This window comes from Chaetomium fimeti (genome assembly GCF_033439085.1).
Source record: "Chaetomium fimeti strain CBS 168.71 chromosome Unknown B0H64scaffold_10, whole genome shotgun sequence".
In the NCBI taxonomy this organism is placed as follows: Eukaryota; Fungi; Ascomycota; class Sordariomycetes; order Sordariales; family Chaetomiaceae; genus Chaetomium; species Chaetomium fimeti.
Window position 1 is genome coordinate 812,318 of NW_026944338.1, and position 14,882 is coordinate 827,199.

Genomic DNA, 14,882 nt, shown 5'->3' on the forward strand with positions numbered 1-14,882 from the left:
CAGCACGCCCTTGTTCTCATCTAGGCGGTCAAATCCTTTCTGCTTGTTGGTGCATCTCCCCTGCCCGATTTGCATCTGACATGAAAAGGAGTTGGTAACTGGCAGGTGCGAGTTGTGCGAGGGGTCAAGGTGGATCTTAGCCGCCAAATTCAACACCCATGGGACCCCTGCACACGTGATGGAGGCCGCTGTGGTGGCTTCGCTAAAGCACCACTGCAAGGGGCCTGGGGGTTGCGCCTGATCTCGACCGCCCGAACTCCGACAGGGCAGCCCCCCAGCGGGACTGATTTTGCCGTTTCCTCACAGGAGAAGACGCCATCCTGGCAATCTGTGCCTGTGCCTGTGTCGGTTCTCCGTGCCCGAGAACTCAACCTACGCCTTTGCAGCACGTCTCTCTTCCGCCGCCGCACCCCGGAGCACAGCAGCAATACCGACGGCACAATATTACCTACCTCGACGACCGTGAGGAGCTATCGCGACAATCCCAACACCAACTAAGACACCTCACAGCACCGAAAACGCACCCGTGTCCCGGTCCTCACCCGGCCCCCTCCTTCATGGCCAGTTAGCAGAGTAATTGCACGAGCCGCCCCGGTATAGCTTCCGCTCTCGCACGCTCGACACCCGACGACAAAACACTGCTCCCCTTGCCCGCCGAGGCCCCAAGTCACTCTCTCCGAAGGCGCAGCTCTCTCATTCGCCGACAACGGGACTAAAAACACTCGCCCCGGTTCTCATACAGTGTCCCTCCTTCCCGCCGATGGTAAACACACCACACAACATTGCCCGCTTTTGATCCCCCACCACGAAGTACGACGACAGGGCGCTCATCGTCGGGCTCTCGCCTCCCCGAGGCCCCAACACCCAAGTCTCGATGATGGTATGTCAAGACCCCCATGGTATCCAGTTCTCGCTACCGGGATGATGCGTTCGGCGTTCGGTCGCAGTTGCGCATCCGCCCGCCTCAACGCGGAGGCCCGTGTCTCCGGAACGGCGGCTCGTTTTGCATGGATTAAAAATATGGGTCCTTGTGGACCAGGGAGTGTTGTGTGCGACAGTCGACTAACTGTCTTCTCTTCCGCAGACCTCGACTCGACTCCGAGATGTGGGTGGCAGCTTTGCGAGCCGACGCGGTCACGCCAGCCAACTGTCGATATCCGACCCCAGCCACCACGTCACCGAAGCGATAGGCACAATGTACGGCGACGACGAAGACTCGGGTGCCGAGGACAACCGGCCGCTGAGTTTTATAGCAGCCAAGTATGGGGGCGAGAACTTGGACAAGACTCAGAAACCGGGCGACCCGGCCGGCGACCGGCTGCGGCTGGTTCGCACCATATCCGACCAGACGAAATCTCCGACGCATTTATCGCCCGAACCGAACGGTATCAATGGCCCTCCTAGCCTCAAGAAGGCTCAGACGTTCCCCGCGAGGTTAGCTACCGAGCCGAGCGGATCGAGCGGCCGTTCCAAATCTCCGTTGCCCCCATTATCACCGAACCCGTCCTTGCGAGACGTCCAGGACGCCGAGGCGGCCTCCCAATTCCCGCTCGCAGGCATCGACAACCCCGATGACATCGCCCAAGAGCTTAGTAACCTGCAGGCGCTACGGCGGATGTCGATGGATGTCGGAAACACCACGGATCCTGATCTACTGCAGTTCTCTGGCGTGTCACTGATGGAGATGCCCTCTATAGCACCGTCGGGCGATGATGACGAGGCCGATCCATCCCGATTGCTCTGGGTTCCGGCCAGGGTACACCCCGAGCTCGAGCCGACCGCCTTTAAGAACTTCCTCGAGAAGCGGGTGCAGACAATAAAGCGGAGGTCCGGGGACTCGCTTCTTTCTGTCGAGGGATTACAGCGGAATAACTCGGGCAGCTTGAGACGGAAGAAGTCAATGCTCTCTCGCCAGGTTAACAACGGCAATGAGGTCGGGGAAGGTTTTGATGGTGCGGAAATGCTGGCACGACAACGCTCCCTGAACGAACACACCCCTGAGCTCAGCCTCTCCGAGCTGGTCAACGACCCAACCAAGGCGGTGCAGAAATTGGCGCAGGAGTCGAGGCAGGAGAATGGTGGGACCGACAACCCGATTCTTCCAATGGCCCCGGGCATGGGACTCAGGCGGTCGACAAAGACCACTTACCGGAAGGGCGGGAGCCAACGTTACGGGGAGCGCGGGACCTTCTCAAAGCGGCTTGCGGCGAAACATTCCGACAAGGAGACCAGCGAGGAATTGCCTCCACTCCCAGCAATTGACCCATCGCTCGATCCATCCATTGGGAGACCTCTTACTAGGGTCCAATCCGAGCCCATAACCGAGAACTATTCGCGCCCTACTCGGACGGTGCGAAGGCAGCAGAACTTCTCGAGGGAATCCCCTGCGTCTACGTCTTCGCCGACGACGGCGTCCGAGGAGCCGATCAAAGAGGAAACCGCGAGGCCCGGAGCGCCTTCTTCTCCGCCAAAGACCGAAGCGCTTCCCGTCCGGTCATCGTCGACCTCGGCAGCACACTCAGCCCCTTCCCTTGTACCTCAAATTATCGAGACACTCCCGGCCGAGGAGAGCCCACAATTAAGTCAGCCGCTTCCCGAGAGATCGTCTTCTCAAAATGGGACCCTGCAGAGTCTTCCCGAGCAGAGCCCCATGGACCCCCCAGCTCGCTCTAGTAAAAGACCTGCCTTGAACAAGGGTTCCAATCTACCGGTCCCTACAGCAAGGTCAAATAGCGTCAAGGAGCAGGGGTCGGCAAACCCGAGCGCACTCAGCGACATCAACCAGCCACACGCACTTCCCGGGAGCGGTGGTTCCACTACCAGCAGCTTGACCTTCATCCCCACTTTTGACAGCATCGAGAAGAAATTCGACAGGAAGAGCAAAGAGAAGGATGACAGCGAAAGTGTGGCCTCCCATAAGTCGAGTTCGAGCTGGAAGTGGTTCAAGAGTGACGATAAGGAGAAGAAAAAGCGGGAGAAAGAAAAGGAGAAGGAACGTGAGCGTGAGAGGGAGCGTGAAGAACAAGCTAAGAAAGCGAAAGGCAAGGCTGTCGACAAGAGCCACGATCATGCGCGGATGGATGTTATCCAGAGCTCAATCGACAATGTCCCCAAGGGCCGCGAGAGCCTCCGGCTGGATCGGGACAGTATCGAGGGCTTGCCGCAAGACGAACGGAAGAAAGAGACCAACCGCAAGTCAAGTGAGGGGAAGAAGGAGAAGGAAGGCTTCTTCGGTGGCCTTTTCGGAGGCTCGAAGAAGAAGGCCGACAGAGACTCGCACCACAAGAAGAAAGAGCATCGACCACTTACCCCTGACCCCCCGCCGCGGCCGCTCCGCGCCGATATCGACTACGCCTGGACCCGATTCCCGATCATTGAGGAGAGAGCTATTTATCGGATGGCCCACATCAAGCTCGCCAACCCTCGCCGGCCGCTGCACAGCCAGGTACTGCTTAGCAACTTCATGTACTCGTACCTTGCCAAGGTGCAGGCGATGCACCCACAACTTCAAATTCCAGTCTCACCGCAACAAAAGAGGCAAGAGGAAGAACGGAAGCGGCGCGAAGCGGAGGAAGCACAGCTGCAGATGGAGCAACAGGCCGCCCAACAAGCCGCCCAGGATGGGAACTTTGACTTTGAGTACCATCGAGTAAGTTCTCTCTCATACGAGACCTTGATTACCGGTAGCTAACCCACGTCCAGTCTGGCAACCAGTACGGCGATGCTCCGCTGCAGCAAGACGGCACCGCTCAGTATGTAGACGACGGCCAGATGTACGACTACGATCATGGCGATCATCATCACCAGGATAACGGGGATGGTTATGCCGATGAGCAATCACAAGCACAGGGTCACGGTCAAGGCCATGCTCGCCAGGGCAGCGGCAGTGGACAACAAAACTACTACTATGCGCAGGACACCAACAACCAGCGGCGCGACGACAACGACGAGAACGGCGATATGTGGTAGAACCACGCCGATCGCACGCGCGTCGGAATAAACTCTAGCGCCTCCCGCGTAGGCGACAACAGCCGGGCGAGTGAAGGCCCCGAGCAGCAAGGCGTCCATCCCCCCGCCGCGGACAAAGACGAAAACCACAACACGCCTGGGCCGCGACAGCGCAAGCGGTCGTTGTACAAGCGCATGCGCGTGTGGGCCGGCGCCATGGAACCGCCGTCCCTCCCCTCGCCACCGTCGTCACCACTGCCTCTGCGACGGCCACAGCTCCCACCCCAGCTGCCCGAACTACCGCTCCCCTCACCCTGCGATTTCTCGCTCTCATCTTTCTCCGGACATCCCAGGGCTGACTGCGCGGTGGTGGTGGTACAGCGCAGATCTTGCCCCGTTTGAATCCCGATCGGGAGGGGGGGGGCTTCCCTCCTTTTTCTGGCGCTCCGCTGCGGGGTTCAAGAAAGGGAGGGAGGGAGGGGTTGGACGGACAGCACGCTAGCACGACGGAGGTTTAGCACAGCACTGCACAACACTGCGCAAGCGCGGCGCGGGTGCGGCGCGGGATATGCGCAACACAGCGAAGCATGCATGCATCCATTAACTATCTTGTGGACCCATGTCGGTATCTCTCGAAAGGGAACGGAAGCGGAGTCGCGGATGCATACTTATGTTTTTGGTTTTTTGGCTTTGTTGTTGGTTTTCTATTGATGGTTTTTTTTACACCTCGTCCTCCTGCGTTTTTTGCGTTTCTGTATTTGTATTGTTCAAAGCATAGCCTGGCATGGGTGGGTTGAAATGGGTGGATGGACCGGTTTCCATATCAAGGAATGAATGGATGGATATGGGTGGGTGGCTGGCGACGGGGTGGGCTTCTCGCTTAGTTGTTTGGGTGAAAGACTGCTGTTGTTGACAGAGTGAAGGTTGCGGTGTTTGCCTGCCTGCCTGCCTGCTACCGTCTGAGCCAGGTTAGGCAGGTACTCATATTATATATGTATGGATAAACAAATGAGCGGGTATTCCATACCGTATACTTTTGCTTCCTCTCCAATGTTTCTCTCTTGTGGGCTGTTGGGTGCTGCACTGTGCCTGGTAAAGGCCCTGCGCTGTGTGGTTGTGATGTTGCATGGTGTTTAGGGGTTTGTTTACTTCTCTGCCGGACTTCACCGCAGTGCGGCACCACAGTCGTCCGCCGTGCAGTTCGAACTCAGGATGTGGTGAGCGTTTGCCTCGTGCCTCGAAAAAGACTGGGAATTGTTACGTAAAACTCCTGAGGTGCATGAATGACATTGGCCGGTTTGCATCCCTGTGATAACCTGGGATGCCTCCGTGTCCCAAGGGCACGCCGTTGGGGATCAGGCGCCACAGGCAGGCAGCCTCGAAGAAAGTAGAATGGGTTTCGATGTGCAAGCCGGAGAACTTGGTGGACAAAATCAGGGGTAGGGACTCTGGTAATAAGGAGTGGCATGGAAGCTATAATTTAAGGAGAAGGGCTCGCCTCGCTGAAACAGTCAACTGGCCCTGGCCCAGGGCGTGGAAGGGAACGGCGTTCTCAGACCTCTGTAAAATGCCTAATTACCTCTATTAGACGTTACCTATAATAATCGCATTCGAAAATAGATCCATATAACTGAGCCTAACATTCTGGATGATCAATCACACATTGCAGAGAGCGTGGTGTGAATAAAGGTATTAAATTAATCTCCAATTCGCTAGCTACAAAAGAAGAAATGAAATTGGTTCCTTCAACCTACATTTAGAATGAAGAAAGGCAAAAAAGAGGGGGTGAAGAAGGGGTGTCGTCGAGGTCGGGGGTGTCGTCGGCATCGAAGGTGTCGTCGGTTATTTCGAAATGTCGCGGCGGCGAGGAGTCGAACCGGTCGTCTATCGTTTCGATGGGCGCGGAACTGGCCAAACCGGAGATTGACTTCAATTAGTAGGAGGCGATGACAGTGAAAGGTGCGGATCTAATATATATAGTCTGTGCTAGGCGCTGCCCGTGCGTGATGACGAAGATGTGATGGCGAAGACGGGATGGAACAACGTCTCGGGATGACTGCGCCATGGCCGGTAGGTCCAAGCTTCATATTGGTAGTTACGTACGGCCGTATATTCGATGTTAAGCTTAATATACGGAAAAGGAGAGGCCTTGTATCTCGTTTCCCCCTGAGGAACCCCTGAACCAGCCTTAGATGGAAATGTGGGTAGCCAGCGCGTATCAACCATTCCAACCGAGGCCCTACGCACATAGGCTCTCTCTCATGAATGGGCCAGTCAAAGCCCAATTCACTGAAGCGTGTTTAACGATGGTAACTCTACACCGGGTTGCCCGTGGCCTCCCACGAGCCGCTCAATCGTTCCACACTTAACCTCGCCCCCCAACCTCATTCGGCAGCTCAACCCCCAACAGATTTCACAGAATATGTTGGCAAGCACATGGATATAGGGAACTATGGGGAGGAATGTTACCCCCATTTTACCTCCACTTTACACTAATGTGTGCTTGTAACTGTAGATGTATCGGCAGTTACGCCTGGGATACGACATAAATTGGTTTCCCTCCCCCATCCCGCCTTAAATTTTTCCAGGGCTGCTCATGTTCTAGTTCATTCCCTACCCTATCTACTCATGGAAGCAGTCTTTTAGGGGTCCTCGGATAGTATGCAGCAAGATGCACCGTTGGCAATGCCAAGTACCAAGCCACAACTCTGTCCAACCCAATACCTCCACCACCATGCGGTGGCACGCCTGCTGATTTGAAGATGTCGAGATACTCCTTGATTCCTAGGGAGCTAGGGTCGATACCTTTAGCTCGGATTCGGTCTTCAAGAACGACGGGGTGATGGATACGCTGTCCACCAGAGAGCACCTCCTGACCCCGCATAAAGAAGTCGAAAGCATTGGTGACGGCAGGATTCTCCGGGTCCAGCATGGCATAGAAGGGCCGAGCCGACTCTGGGAACTTGTCAATGATGTAGAAGTCGGTCTGGTACTTGTCGCGGATAATCGCACCGAGCGCTTTCTCCTGGGGAGTGCTCATATCCTCGTCGTCGCTGACGTTCCGAAACTCTGCGGGTCCTTTTTCACGAAGCAGCTTTTGGCCGTCGGCGAATGAGATGCGGACTTCCTTTCCGGGCTGGGGCACTAAAAAGGGCGGGGACGGGTATACGCTGCGGACGAGTTCGATCTGGTCTTTGCACCGGACCTCCAGCTGACGGAAGATATAAAGCAGGAGGTCTTCTAGAAGATACATGACCTCGTGGTAGTGGCTTTCAATCTCGGTCTCGAGATCCATGACAATGAACTACGCGAGCATGCCACCTGTCAGCTAAGGTAACCTTCGACCCAGGAAGCTAGAAAGCGGAACCACCTAGGAGTGGGAAAGCTCTCAGTGACGACTACTCACCTCGGTCAGATGCCGGCGGGTATTTGAATTCTCGGCCCTGAAGGCTGGGCCGATGCTATACACCCTCTTCCTTCCGCCTGCGATTTCGAGCTGCTTGTAGAACTGTGCCGACTGTGCCAGGTACGCCGTCTTTCCGAAGTACGGGAGCGTGAAAACCTCGGCGCCCCCTTCCGAGGCAGCCCCGATGAGGCACGGCGGTTCGAACATATTGAAGTCGCGTGTATCCACGTACTCGGTGAAGAGCTTTCGAACGGCCATCCGAATGTCAGATATGGCTTGGGTGACGGGAGCACGCTTGTGCATGACCGGGTCACTGATGTGTGTGGCCAGGCTCGCTCCGGGAACAACCAGCTCCTTCACCGTTAAGTTCGCCATCCCATCCACGACTTCCTCTTCCTCGTCGAGGCCTGTAGCGGCCTTGTTTGCTGCTGCCAGACTCAGGCCTAGGACGTCAGGGGCAGGGGCCTCGCAGAAGACCTTGCTGAGATGCAGCTCGTAGTTGGTAACACGGCAGCTCTTGACCAGACCAAGGGGTCGTTTGACCGTGGCTTCCACCGAAACGAAGCTCTCCGGGTTCAAGGACCCAACCCACTTCACCATCTCTCTGCTGACACCAGTACCGGCACCGGCAACCACGAGACCTTGGATGGACCAAGATCCTTCCTCCCGGAGTTCGACAAACGCCATCTTCTTGCCTTGCATCCGTGCATTCTGAATCCAGGCTCGCACCTTCACTGAACGATCGACGTGTTGCTCACCAATGTCGCGGAGGTGCGTGAGCGCGGACTTGATCTCGCGTGGGAAGAGAGTATCGCCGTAGTTGTCCTCGGCGAAGTCAACCTCGACCCCGCCCGAACCTGCGCTGGCCGTCGACATGGCTAAGGGCTTTGCAGAAGTGAGGGGAGGGGAGCGGCTTGTGTGAAGTGTTAGGTACGTGGGTGATGGTAAGAATTGGGAATTGGGGGGGTTGCGCGTGAAGGCACGAAGCCACAATTGGATTGGGGTGATGGGATGGATTCTGGAACATATGTGATCAGACAAAGCTCAGCTACTCTGGCCAACTCGACCTGGAGGGCCCCATGTTTGATGTCAGCCATGAGTCACAAGCGGGCAGTCATGGGTCCCGCGTGGCTTTGGAAGTAGCGTGGCGGTAGCAAGCCTACTGGTTAGTTGGTCTCCTGTTGGTATTTGTTATTCTGTTGGTACCTTGAGAATACATGCATCTCATCCAATCTGAATCCGCCGTCGGAAACCGAATTCGGATCGTTGGAACCAACACGCCGGTTCAGACAACAACACTGCCCCCTTGCAGCCGCTCGGTGCCCCTGGGAACAGGAGGGGGGAAAGAATTGTCACAACACTGGGTGTCGAACACTCTACAAACAGGATATAGATGAAGGATCTCTTAAAACATAGGGCAAAGGCGATTTTCCATTGCATCATTGTAATCTATCCGAGGAACGACTGTCTATGCTGTAAAGGAGATTTCATCCCTAAGGATCAGCTTTGCACCAGAACAGGCACGGAACACCCGACTCTCAGGCAGCGTATCGCTCCCACGTCACAACCGAATATCGAGGTCCATCGTGCCCGAGCATTTTCCTTGGCAATCTGTTCAGTAATTCCGAACATAAACTGCTAACAAGGACCCAAAACCAGCCAGATCCGAGGTGAATGGCAACTCAGTATAATCTTTGATCATCTCCTCGACACGGGGAGAGATGTTATCGGATCTAGGTATCCTAGCACGTCAGCTTACTCGACACACTGCTACACACAACTCTCCCAAAAAAAGACTTACTGCTCTCCCCGCCCAACCCAGGAGGCACCCTCCCTTGGAATTTCACACACCCTATCCCACACCATAACCGCGGGTCTCGCAATATCCGCCACGATCTGCCGCACCGCCACCCCCGGCGCCTGCGCAAAAACGACCGCGGACTCGTCCACCTCGAGGAAGCCGCGCGGGTGCTCCAGCACCGTCATGCCCAGCTCTCCCAACACCTCCCGGTCGACGTCCTCGTACAACGGATCCTGTGCGTAACACTGCACTGTCGTTGTTGGGCTACGCCGCGCGAAGAAGTCCCTAATGCTGAGGACGACTGCGTGCTCCGCTGCCACCCGCTCGGCCCTTTCGACCACCGAGGGCCGGTTGCAGGCAAACGCGACGACTTTGTCGACGTGTGGGAGGCGGCCGGCGTCAGCCATGCCCTGGAGGGTTGCTGTGAGTTTGCGGCAGGCGGCGCTGGCGTCCCATTTTGCCTTTTCCTGCTGTAGGATGGCACGCGTCTCGGGTGCCGGGCGGATGGGGGCCTCGGGCACGACCTCGCCAGTGGCTAGTAGTACTGGGACGGTTAGGACGTTTGCATTTATGGCAAGGAATGCCTTGCGAGGATCGAAATCGGTGATGTAGTGAAAAGCAGTCGAGGTTAGGTGGTCTACGGGCCGGAGGTCGATGGAGAGCATAGCATTCATCAATACCGAGCCATCTTCTTGCGGAGGGTAGTGTACAGGTACGGGGTATTTAACACCGGTATGGAGGGAGATATCTACTATCTTGCCGTCGATCCCCGCTATCGAAAGTTTGAGCGAGAGCGGCTCGATCTGGACGCGGTGTATGCCCGACTCGTCTATTTGCCGAACTAGGCTACGAATGGCAGCCTTGGTGAAAAAGGGCGTGCCGGAGTCGTAGATCGCGTTGATAGGGGCCAAGAGGGCCTGGATCTCGGCCCGGGCTTTGGCCCGCTGTTCTAGTATCTCCTTGTCTCCCCTATACCAGCGTCTCTCCTCCTCTTCGACTTCTTTGATGACATGGGCGGGGATGGGTAAAGGGTAGTACGGCATCGCTTGGCCTAAGTTTAGTCGAAGTGGTAGGCGGGTAGGGAGAAAGCAGTCTCAGGGCTGATTGATGGTGGCGATGGTGGGCTGTTGTATGCGAAGGAACGGAGAGGAACTGGCAACATCGACAGTGTGGTGGATGCAGGCGAATGGGAGAATTAGCCGCCCGTAGAGCCAGGAAAAGCTGTGAGCGGGGAGCCGGAGCTATGGGCGCAAGAGTGAATTATTCCCGCGCGTACGATTTGTTATGGGCTGGGGCCTTTACTGCAGCGAAGACAAGGGACCGGTGCGCGAGTACATCAACGACACCGAAAGGCAGGGTTCTTCGAGTTGAGCCCCGATCGACAGCCCAGAACTGTGCGGAGTCTTCCTATCTGATCCCAATCCAAAATACATGATATCTGTCCCTACATCAAGTACTCCGACTCCTTATAGGAGGGCGCATCGGCCGAGGGGGCTCATTGTGAGGAGCTCTTGTTCGAGACTGTCTTCTTCTTCTTGACGAGTCTCTAACTGGGCCGCCATCACCGCGCGCCAACCTTTGTACCCTCAGAGCCGCCGCCACCCTCAGAGCCTCTGCCGCCATTAGAGCCTCGGCCAGCTCGCCCGGCTCCCAGTACTGCTTGATGAGAAGCAAGTCCGGTTCCCCGGGGACATTGCGGAAGATCGGATCGACCCACCGTTTCGCGCTGTCCTCACTAGCGAAATATAGCACGAACCCGCCGAGCGAGTTGCTGCTCGCAACCCTGTCTACCGATGATGGCAGTCGGAACTCGATTTTCCGATTGTTGTCAATTGCCGGATTGTTGGGAAGTGGAAGGAGGTAAGCCGCTTTGTTGACGCTTGCCTCGGTGTAGTATTGTCCCGCTAATGTGGAACGGGGGAAAACGAGGCGGATCTTGGGCGGCGAGGAGAGATATAGGTAAACGTGGATTTTTCCATCGCTCCCCATGTTAATAATAGCGGTTGGGTTGAGAGAGTCGGACAAAGGCTTTCACTCGGCGATCTCGCGGGAGGGAAGAATGAAAGGCGGGAATCCCGAATCACTCAGGAGGGGGTCGACGGACGAAGTGAGATGGAAAAGCGGGGGTGCGAGTGACTGGAGATGACGGTACTTAGGTAGCTAAATATTGTGGTGGCTCGGTGGGCGCTCGAAGCGGCATCGCAACTGCACAGCCTCACCTGTCTGTGTGGGATGACTGGCCGTGGTGCTCTGTATTAGCCGAGAGTTGGTCCTTCCATCATTGGATTCGGGCAAACCGCAGCGGTTAATCCGTGGGACGGACCCCAATTAGGTACAAGCTGGAAATACGGACCCTCACCGTCTCACGTCGTCCACGAAACACAGTATGTACATACATAAATGCTCAGGCACGTAGATAGTCATTAGTCACTCAAACCTCCCTTCCACCCAGCTCAACCATGGATAAAGCCGACCTCGAAAAAGGATCGAACACAAAGCCCGAGGATTATTACCAGGACAGGGAGCTCCGCATCAGTTGTAAGCCCAGACCTCAATTTTCGAAGCATCACCAAACCGAGGCGCCCAGAAGTCCAGAACACGAACACAACAACGGCTAACCACTGCACGCCCCGGTCAAGCTGACCAACCCGGGTACAAAACCCCTAGCATCGACTCCCATGACATCACAACCAACACACATGGCAGAACCAGCGTAGGCAGCGGAAGAGGCCGAGAGGCGCATCGCCAATCCGGGCAATCCCCACCACCACGCAGCAGCCGCGACTCCTACGGCGGCGGCAGCCCGAGCCCCCCGACCTGGACCGAGTCGGAAGCCCGAGATGTCAAGCTCGAACCCGACGATCCCGGACACTGGGTGCTCAACTACCACCTGGGCAATCTGGTGCTCAAAGTGCGGCCGCCAACACGGCATCCCGTTCGGTGGCTCGTCAACATGGTCCCGTCGCTGCTGCGCGGCGAGAAAGTCCTCTTTCGTCGGAGCAACGGCCCAGGAGGAGCCGACTCGGCACCACCCCCGAGGTTCCGCGTCAACTTTGCCGAGGTGCAGCGCATGAAGCTGCGCAAGCTGCAGTGCCAGGTCGTGCGCGATGTTGCCGAGATGCGCAGCCATGGGAGGGAGGCGGAGGGCTGGGAGGAGAATCTAGAGAAGTATGGTGAGTTTACCTTGGTAGGTACCTAGGTACCTACCTAGCTGCCACCCTCGCCACCGTTTGCCACTTGAAGCCTGCCTGTGTTGAGAAAAGGGTAAACTGATGGCGGCGTTACCCATTAGTGAAAGCTCTACAGGACTACGATTACATGCAGAACCGCGCGCGGTCGAACCGCGATCCCTTCCTCGTTACGGGGGAGTATTACACGGATAACTACATCCTCGGCCAGTACCTCTCCGCCGGACTACAGGCCCAAGAGCTCGAAACGGCCGGGTCGGTCGGGGACTGGGAAACCGACGACAGCAGACAGACGGTCTGCGGCACGCGCGGTGACAACCTGTCCAGAACGTGGTTCGTCAACTTCAGGCGGCGCGTCGCCATCGCCGCCGTCGGCGGGCTGTTTCTCGTCGGGCCCATGTGGCTGATGGTGCTGTACAACAAGCTGTATGCCCAGCTGATCTCGACGACCGTGTTTGTGACGGCGTTTGGCATCGTCATGGCCATTTTCCTGAATAAGGATGACGCTGTCCTGGCCAGTACCGCTGCCTACGCCGCTGTCCTGGTTGTGTTCGTCGGGACGAGCACCAGCGGGGATGGAGGCGCACCACCTTCGTTGTGATGCTATCGCGGACAATCTACTCGAGCAATGTATTTACGGACTTTTATAAACCTAGAGACCTTCCTGCTATCTCAGCGAGTGGCACCTAGTTAGCCAATCTCGCGCCGGATTGTGGTACTAATTACCTACCTAGGTACCTACCTATGTAATTATCGAGTTTCCACTCGGGGAACTTGTTGGTCCCCGGGGGCGAAACGGGAAGTACCATGACAGATATATGTTTCTAGGGCGGGGCCGTGATAATTAGGTACTTAATAGGGTAAGGAAGTGTTTAGGATCGTGTCTTAAGGCAAAGATTCGATGTTGAATGTGGTGTTTGTTGAGACCGCTCGTCCTACGTCTAACTTGGGCTAATCCTGAATATGAACCCTAAGTCTACAATTCCACCTTCATTACCATCCTTTCGTGGGTGCTTCTGCCATATATACGAGCCCTTCTTGTAGGACCATAGCATGGGGTTGTGAACATGAATGGAAGTGCATTGTTAACAAATGAAGGTTCAAGTTTGGTATCATGGACACCTGTCATCCTGCTGTTGTGTTCTACTCTCTGCCGTAGACCCATTCAATGACATCGCTGTCGCCTTTATGCTGGTAGACTGACCTCTTGTAAAGGCGCTTCTGGTAAGGTCTGCAAAGACTTGATCGATTCAAGAACTTCTGCAAGAACCGCCTGGAGTTTCGCCTCAAAATCACCCATCTCCAATTCAGCTTCAACGTAAACCCTCTTCTGCACAGCATTGGCAGCATCCCGTTTGCTCGTGGCCTTCGCCAGCGGTCTGTGGAACTCGTTTCGCACTCTATTGTATAATACTTTGGCTGCATTGACCTTTGAAGCTAGAGGCAACGAACCAACGAGGGGAAATGTTAATCAGCCATTATCCCCATATGGAGGATCAGCCTGACAGCGTTGAAGGGTCAGTTGAACAGACTTACGCGGATACTCCTCCCCCGACGGAAGCCTCCCTCCAGCTTCCGAAATCTCATTTGCCTTCTTGACGATCATGTCGCAAAGAGCGCGTTGCTGGTCCTTGACTCTGTCATCTTCTTGAGCCCAGGAAATTCCTGGGAATTTCTTGGGCTCGATACCGTCGATGACATCCGCGATTGCGCCGAGGATGTTGATCAGCTCGGCGAAGTAGCCTTGTGGGGGGATTTGGGCGTCAACAGATGTTTGTGGTACGGAGGGGAGGTGATGGATGGATTTGCTGGGCTTGGATCTTAGGAGCTTTTTGAACATTGTATTGGCTTTGTTGAGTCTGGGCAGGGATGGTGGAGGGAAAAGTCGCTGCGACTTTGCTTGACTTCCAGGTTGCTGTGGGAGGAGAACGGAAGGGTGGGGAAGAGGGGTGGTTATACGAATAACTGCAGAACAGTTCGCTGCGGCGGCAGTGTAGGGAGTGGTTGGTTGGACTCATGCTGTGTCCGGCAAACGCCTGGTCGTCTTGGCGCACGTAGGGACGTGGCACACCGCCGCTAATTTTTACAGGCGCGTACCCAGGCGGTAAGAATCCGTAGACGGCGCCATCAAACGCCCACAACGGCCGCAATTGAAGCAATTCGCATTACTATAGCGATTGATCTTAATCGTTTTATTATTATATCTGTTTTTTAACTTATATTAACCGCCTATATACATACGTGCGCCTGTAAGATAGTCCGGTATCTCAACGTTAACTAATATACTATTATCTAACTAATGTTTAATACCGGCGACCCTCTTCCTAATATCGCTAGTATAGTTAGATATATACTATGCTATTATCAGCGGTTGAAACGACGATACGATATATCTAGGGAGCTGTTTCCTATAACGAATAGTTGTTTTAATATAGTTATATTAATACTATAGGTATTGGAGGTCCGTCCCTAAACTTACCCTAGTAAATACCCCCTTAAAACTAATATAGCCGTACCTATAGAAGTTAATAGAGTATCT

General features: G+C 55.4%; 4 protein-coding genes across 4 annotated transcripts; 2 read left to right on the top strand and 2 right to left on the bottom strand.

Moving 5' to 3' along the window:
• Positions 1-1,195: 1,195 nt before the first annotated feature.
• On the top strand, positions 1,196-3,969 carry B0H64DRAFT_330916 (uncharacterized protein; the record flags this gene model as incomplete). The annotated part of the gene is made up of 2 exons (XM_062800968.1): positions 1,196-3,649; positions 3,703-3,969. The coding sequence occupies 2 exons, from the start codon at positions 1,196-1,198 to the stop codon at positions 3,967-3,969; spliced, it is 2,721 nt and encodes a 906-aa protein (XP_062654897.1).
• A 2,273-nt stretch (positions 3,970-6,242) lies between these two features.
• Positions 6,243-8,470, bottom strand: B0H64DRAFT_367504 (uncharacterized protein). Its single transcript, XM_062801952.1, has 2 exons — positions 7,355-8,470; positions 6,243-7,252 (listed from the first exon to the last, which is right to left on the bottom strand). The coding sequence occupies exons 1-2, from the start codon at positions 8,228-8,230 to the stop codon at positions 6,575-6,577; spliced, it is 1,554 nt and encodes a 517-aa protein (XP_062654898.1). The 5' UTR covers positions 8,231-8,470; the 3' UTR covers positions 6,243-6,574.
• Positions 8,471-8,883: 413 nt separating this feature from the next.
• Positions 8,884-10,401, bottom strand: B0H64DRAFT_47656 (uncharacterized protein). Its single transcript, XM_062808158.1, has 2 exons — positions 9,156-10,401; positions 8,884-9,096 (listed from the first exon to the last, which is right to left on the bottom strand). The coding sequence occupies exons 1-2, from the start codon at positions 10,196-10,198 to the stop codon at positions 8,970-8,972; spliced, it is 1,170 nt and encodes a 389-aa protein (XP_062654899.1). The 5' UTR covers positions 10,199-10,401; the 3' UTR covers positions 8,884-8,969.
• A 1,707-nt stretch (positions 10,402-12,108) lies between these two features.
• B0H64DRAFT_331010 (uncharacterized protein) lies at positions 12,109-12,944 on the top strand (the record flags this gene model as incomplete). The annotated part of the gene is made up of 2 exons (XM_062800973.1): positions 12,109-12,328; positions 12,448-12,944. 2 exons carry the CDS (start codon positions 12,109-12,111, stop codon positions 12,942-12,944), a joined length of 717 nt encoding a protein of 238 aa, XP_062654900.1.
• Between the last annotated feature and the right edge of the window lie 1,938 nt (positions 12,945-14,882).

What these genes read in the sequence shown, in the direction of transcription:
- B0H64DRAFT_367504 (XM_062801952.1), bottom strand. Translation starts at nt 8,230, where the DNA reads ATGTCGACGGCCAGCGCAGGTTCGGGCGGGGTCGAGGTTGACTTCGCC. An exon ending in CCCGCCGGCATCTGACCGAG is followed by an intron (nt 7,253 to 7,354) that starts GTGAGTAGTCGT and finishes ATGCTCGCGTAG; the next exon opens with TTCATTGTCATGGATCTCGA.
- B0H64DRAFT_47656 (XM_062808158.1), bottom strand. Translation starts at nt 10,198, where the DNA reads ATGCCGTACTACCCTTTACCCATCCCCGCCCATGTCATCAAAGAAGTC. An exon ending in TGGGTTGGGCGGGGAGAGCA is followed by an intron (nt 9,097 to 9,155) that starts GTAAGTCTTTTT and finishes CTGACGTGCTAG; the next exon opens with GATACCTAGATCCGATAACA.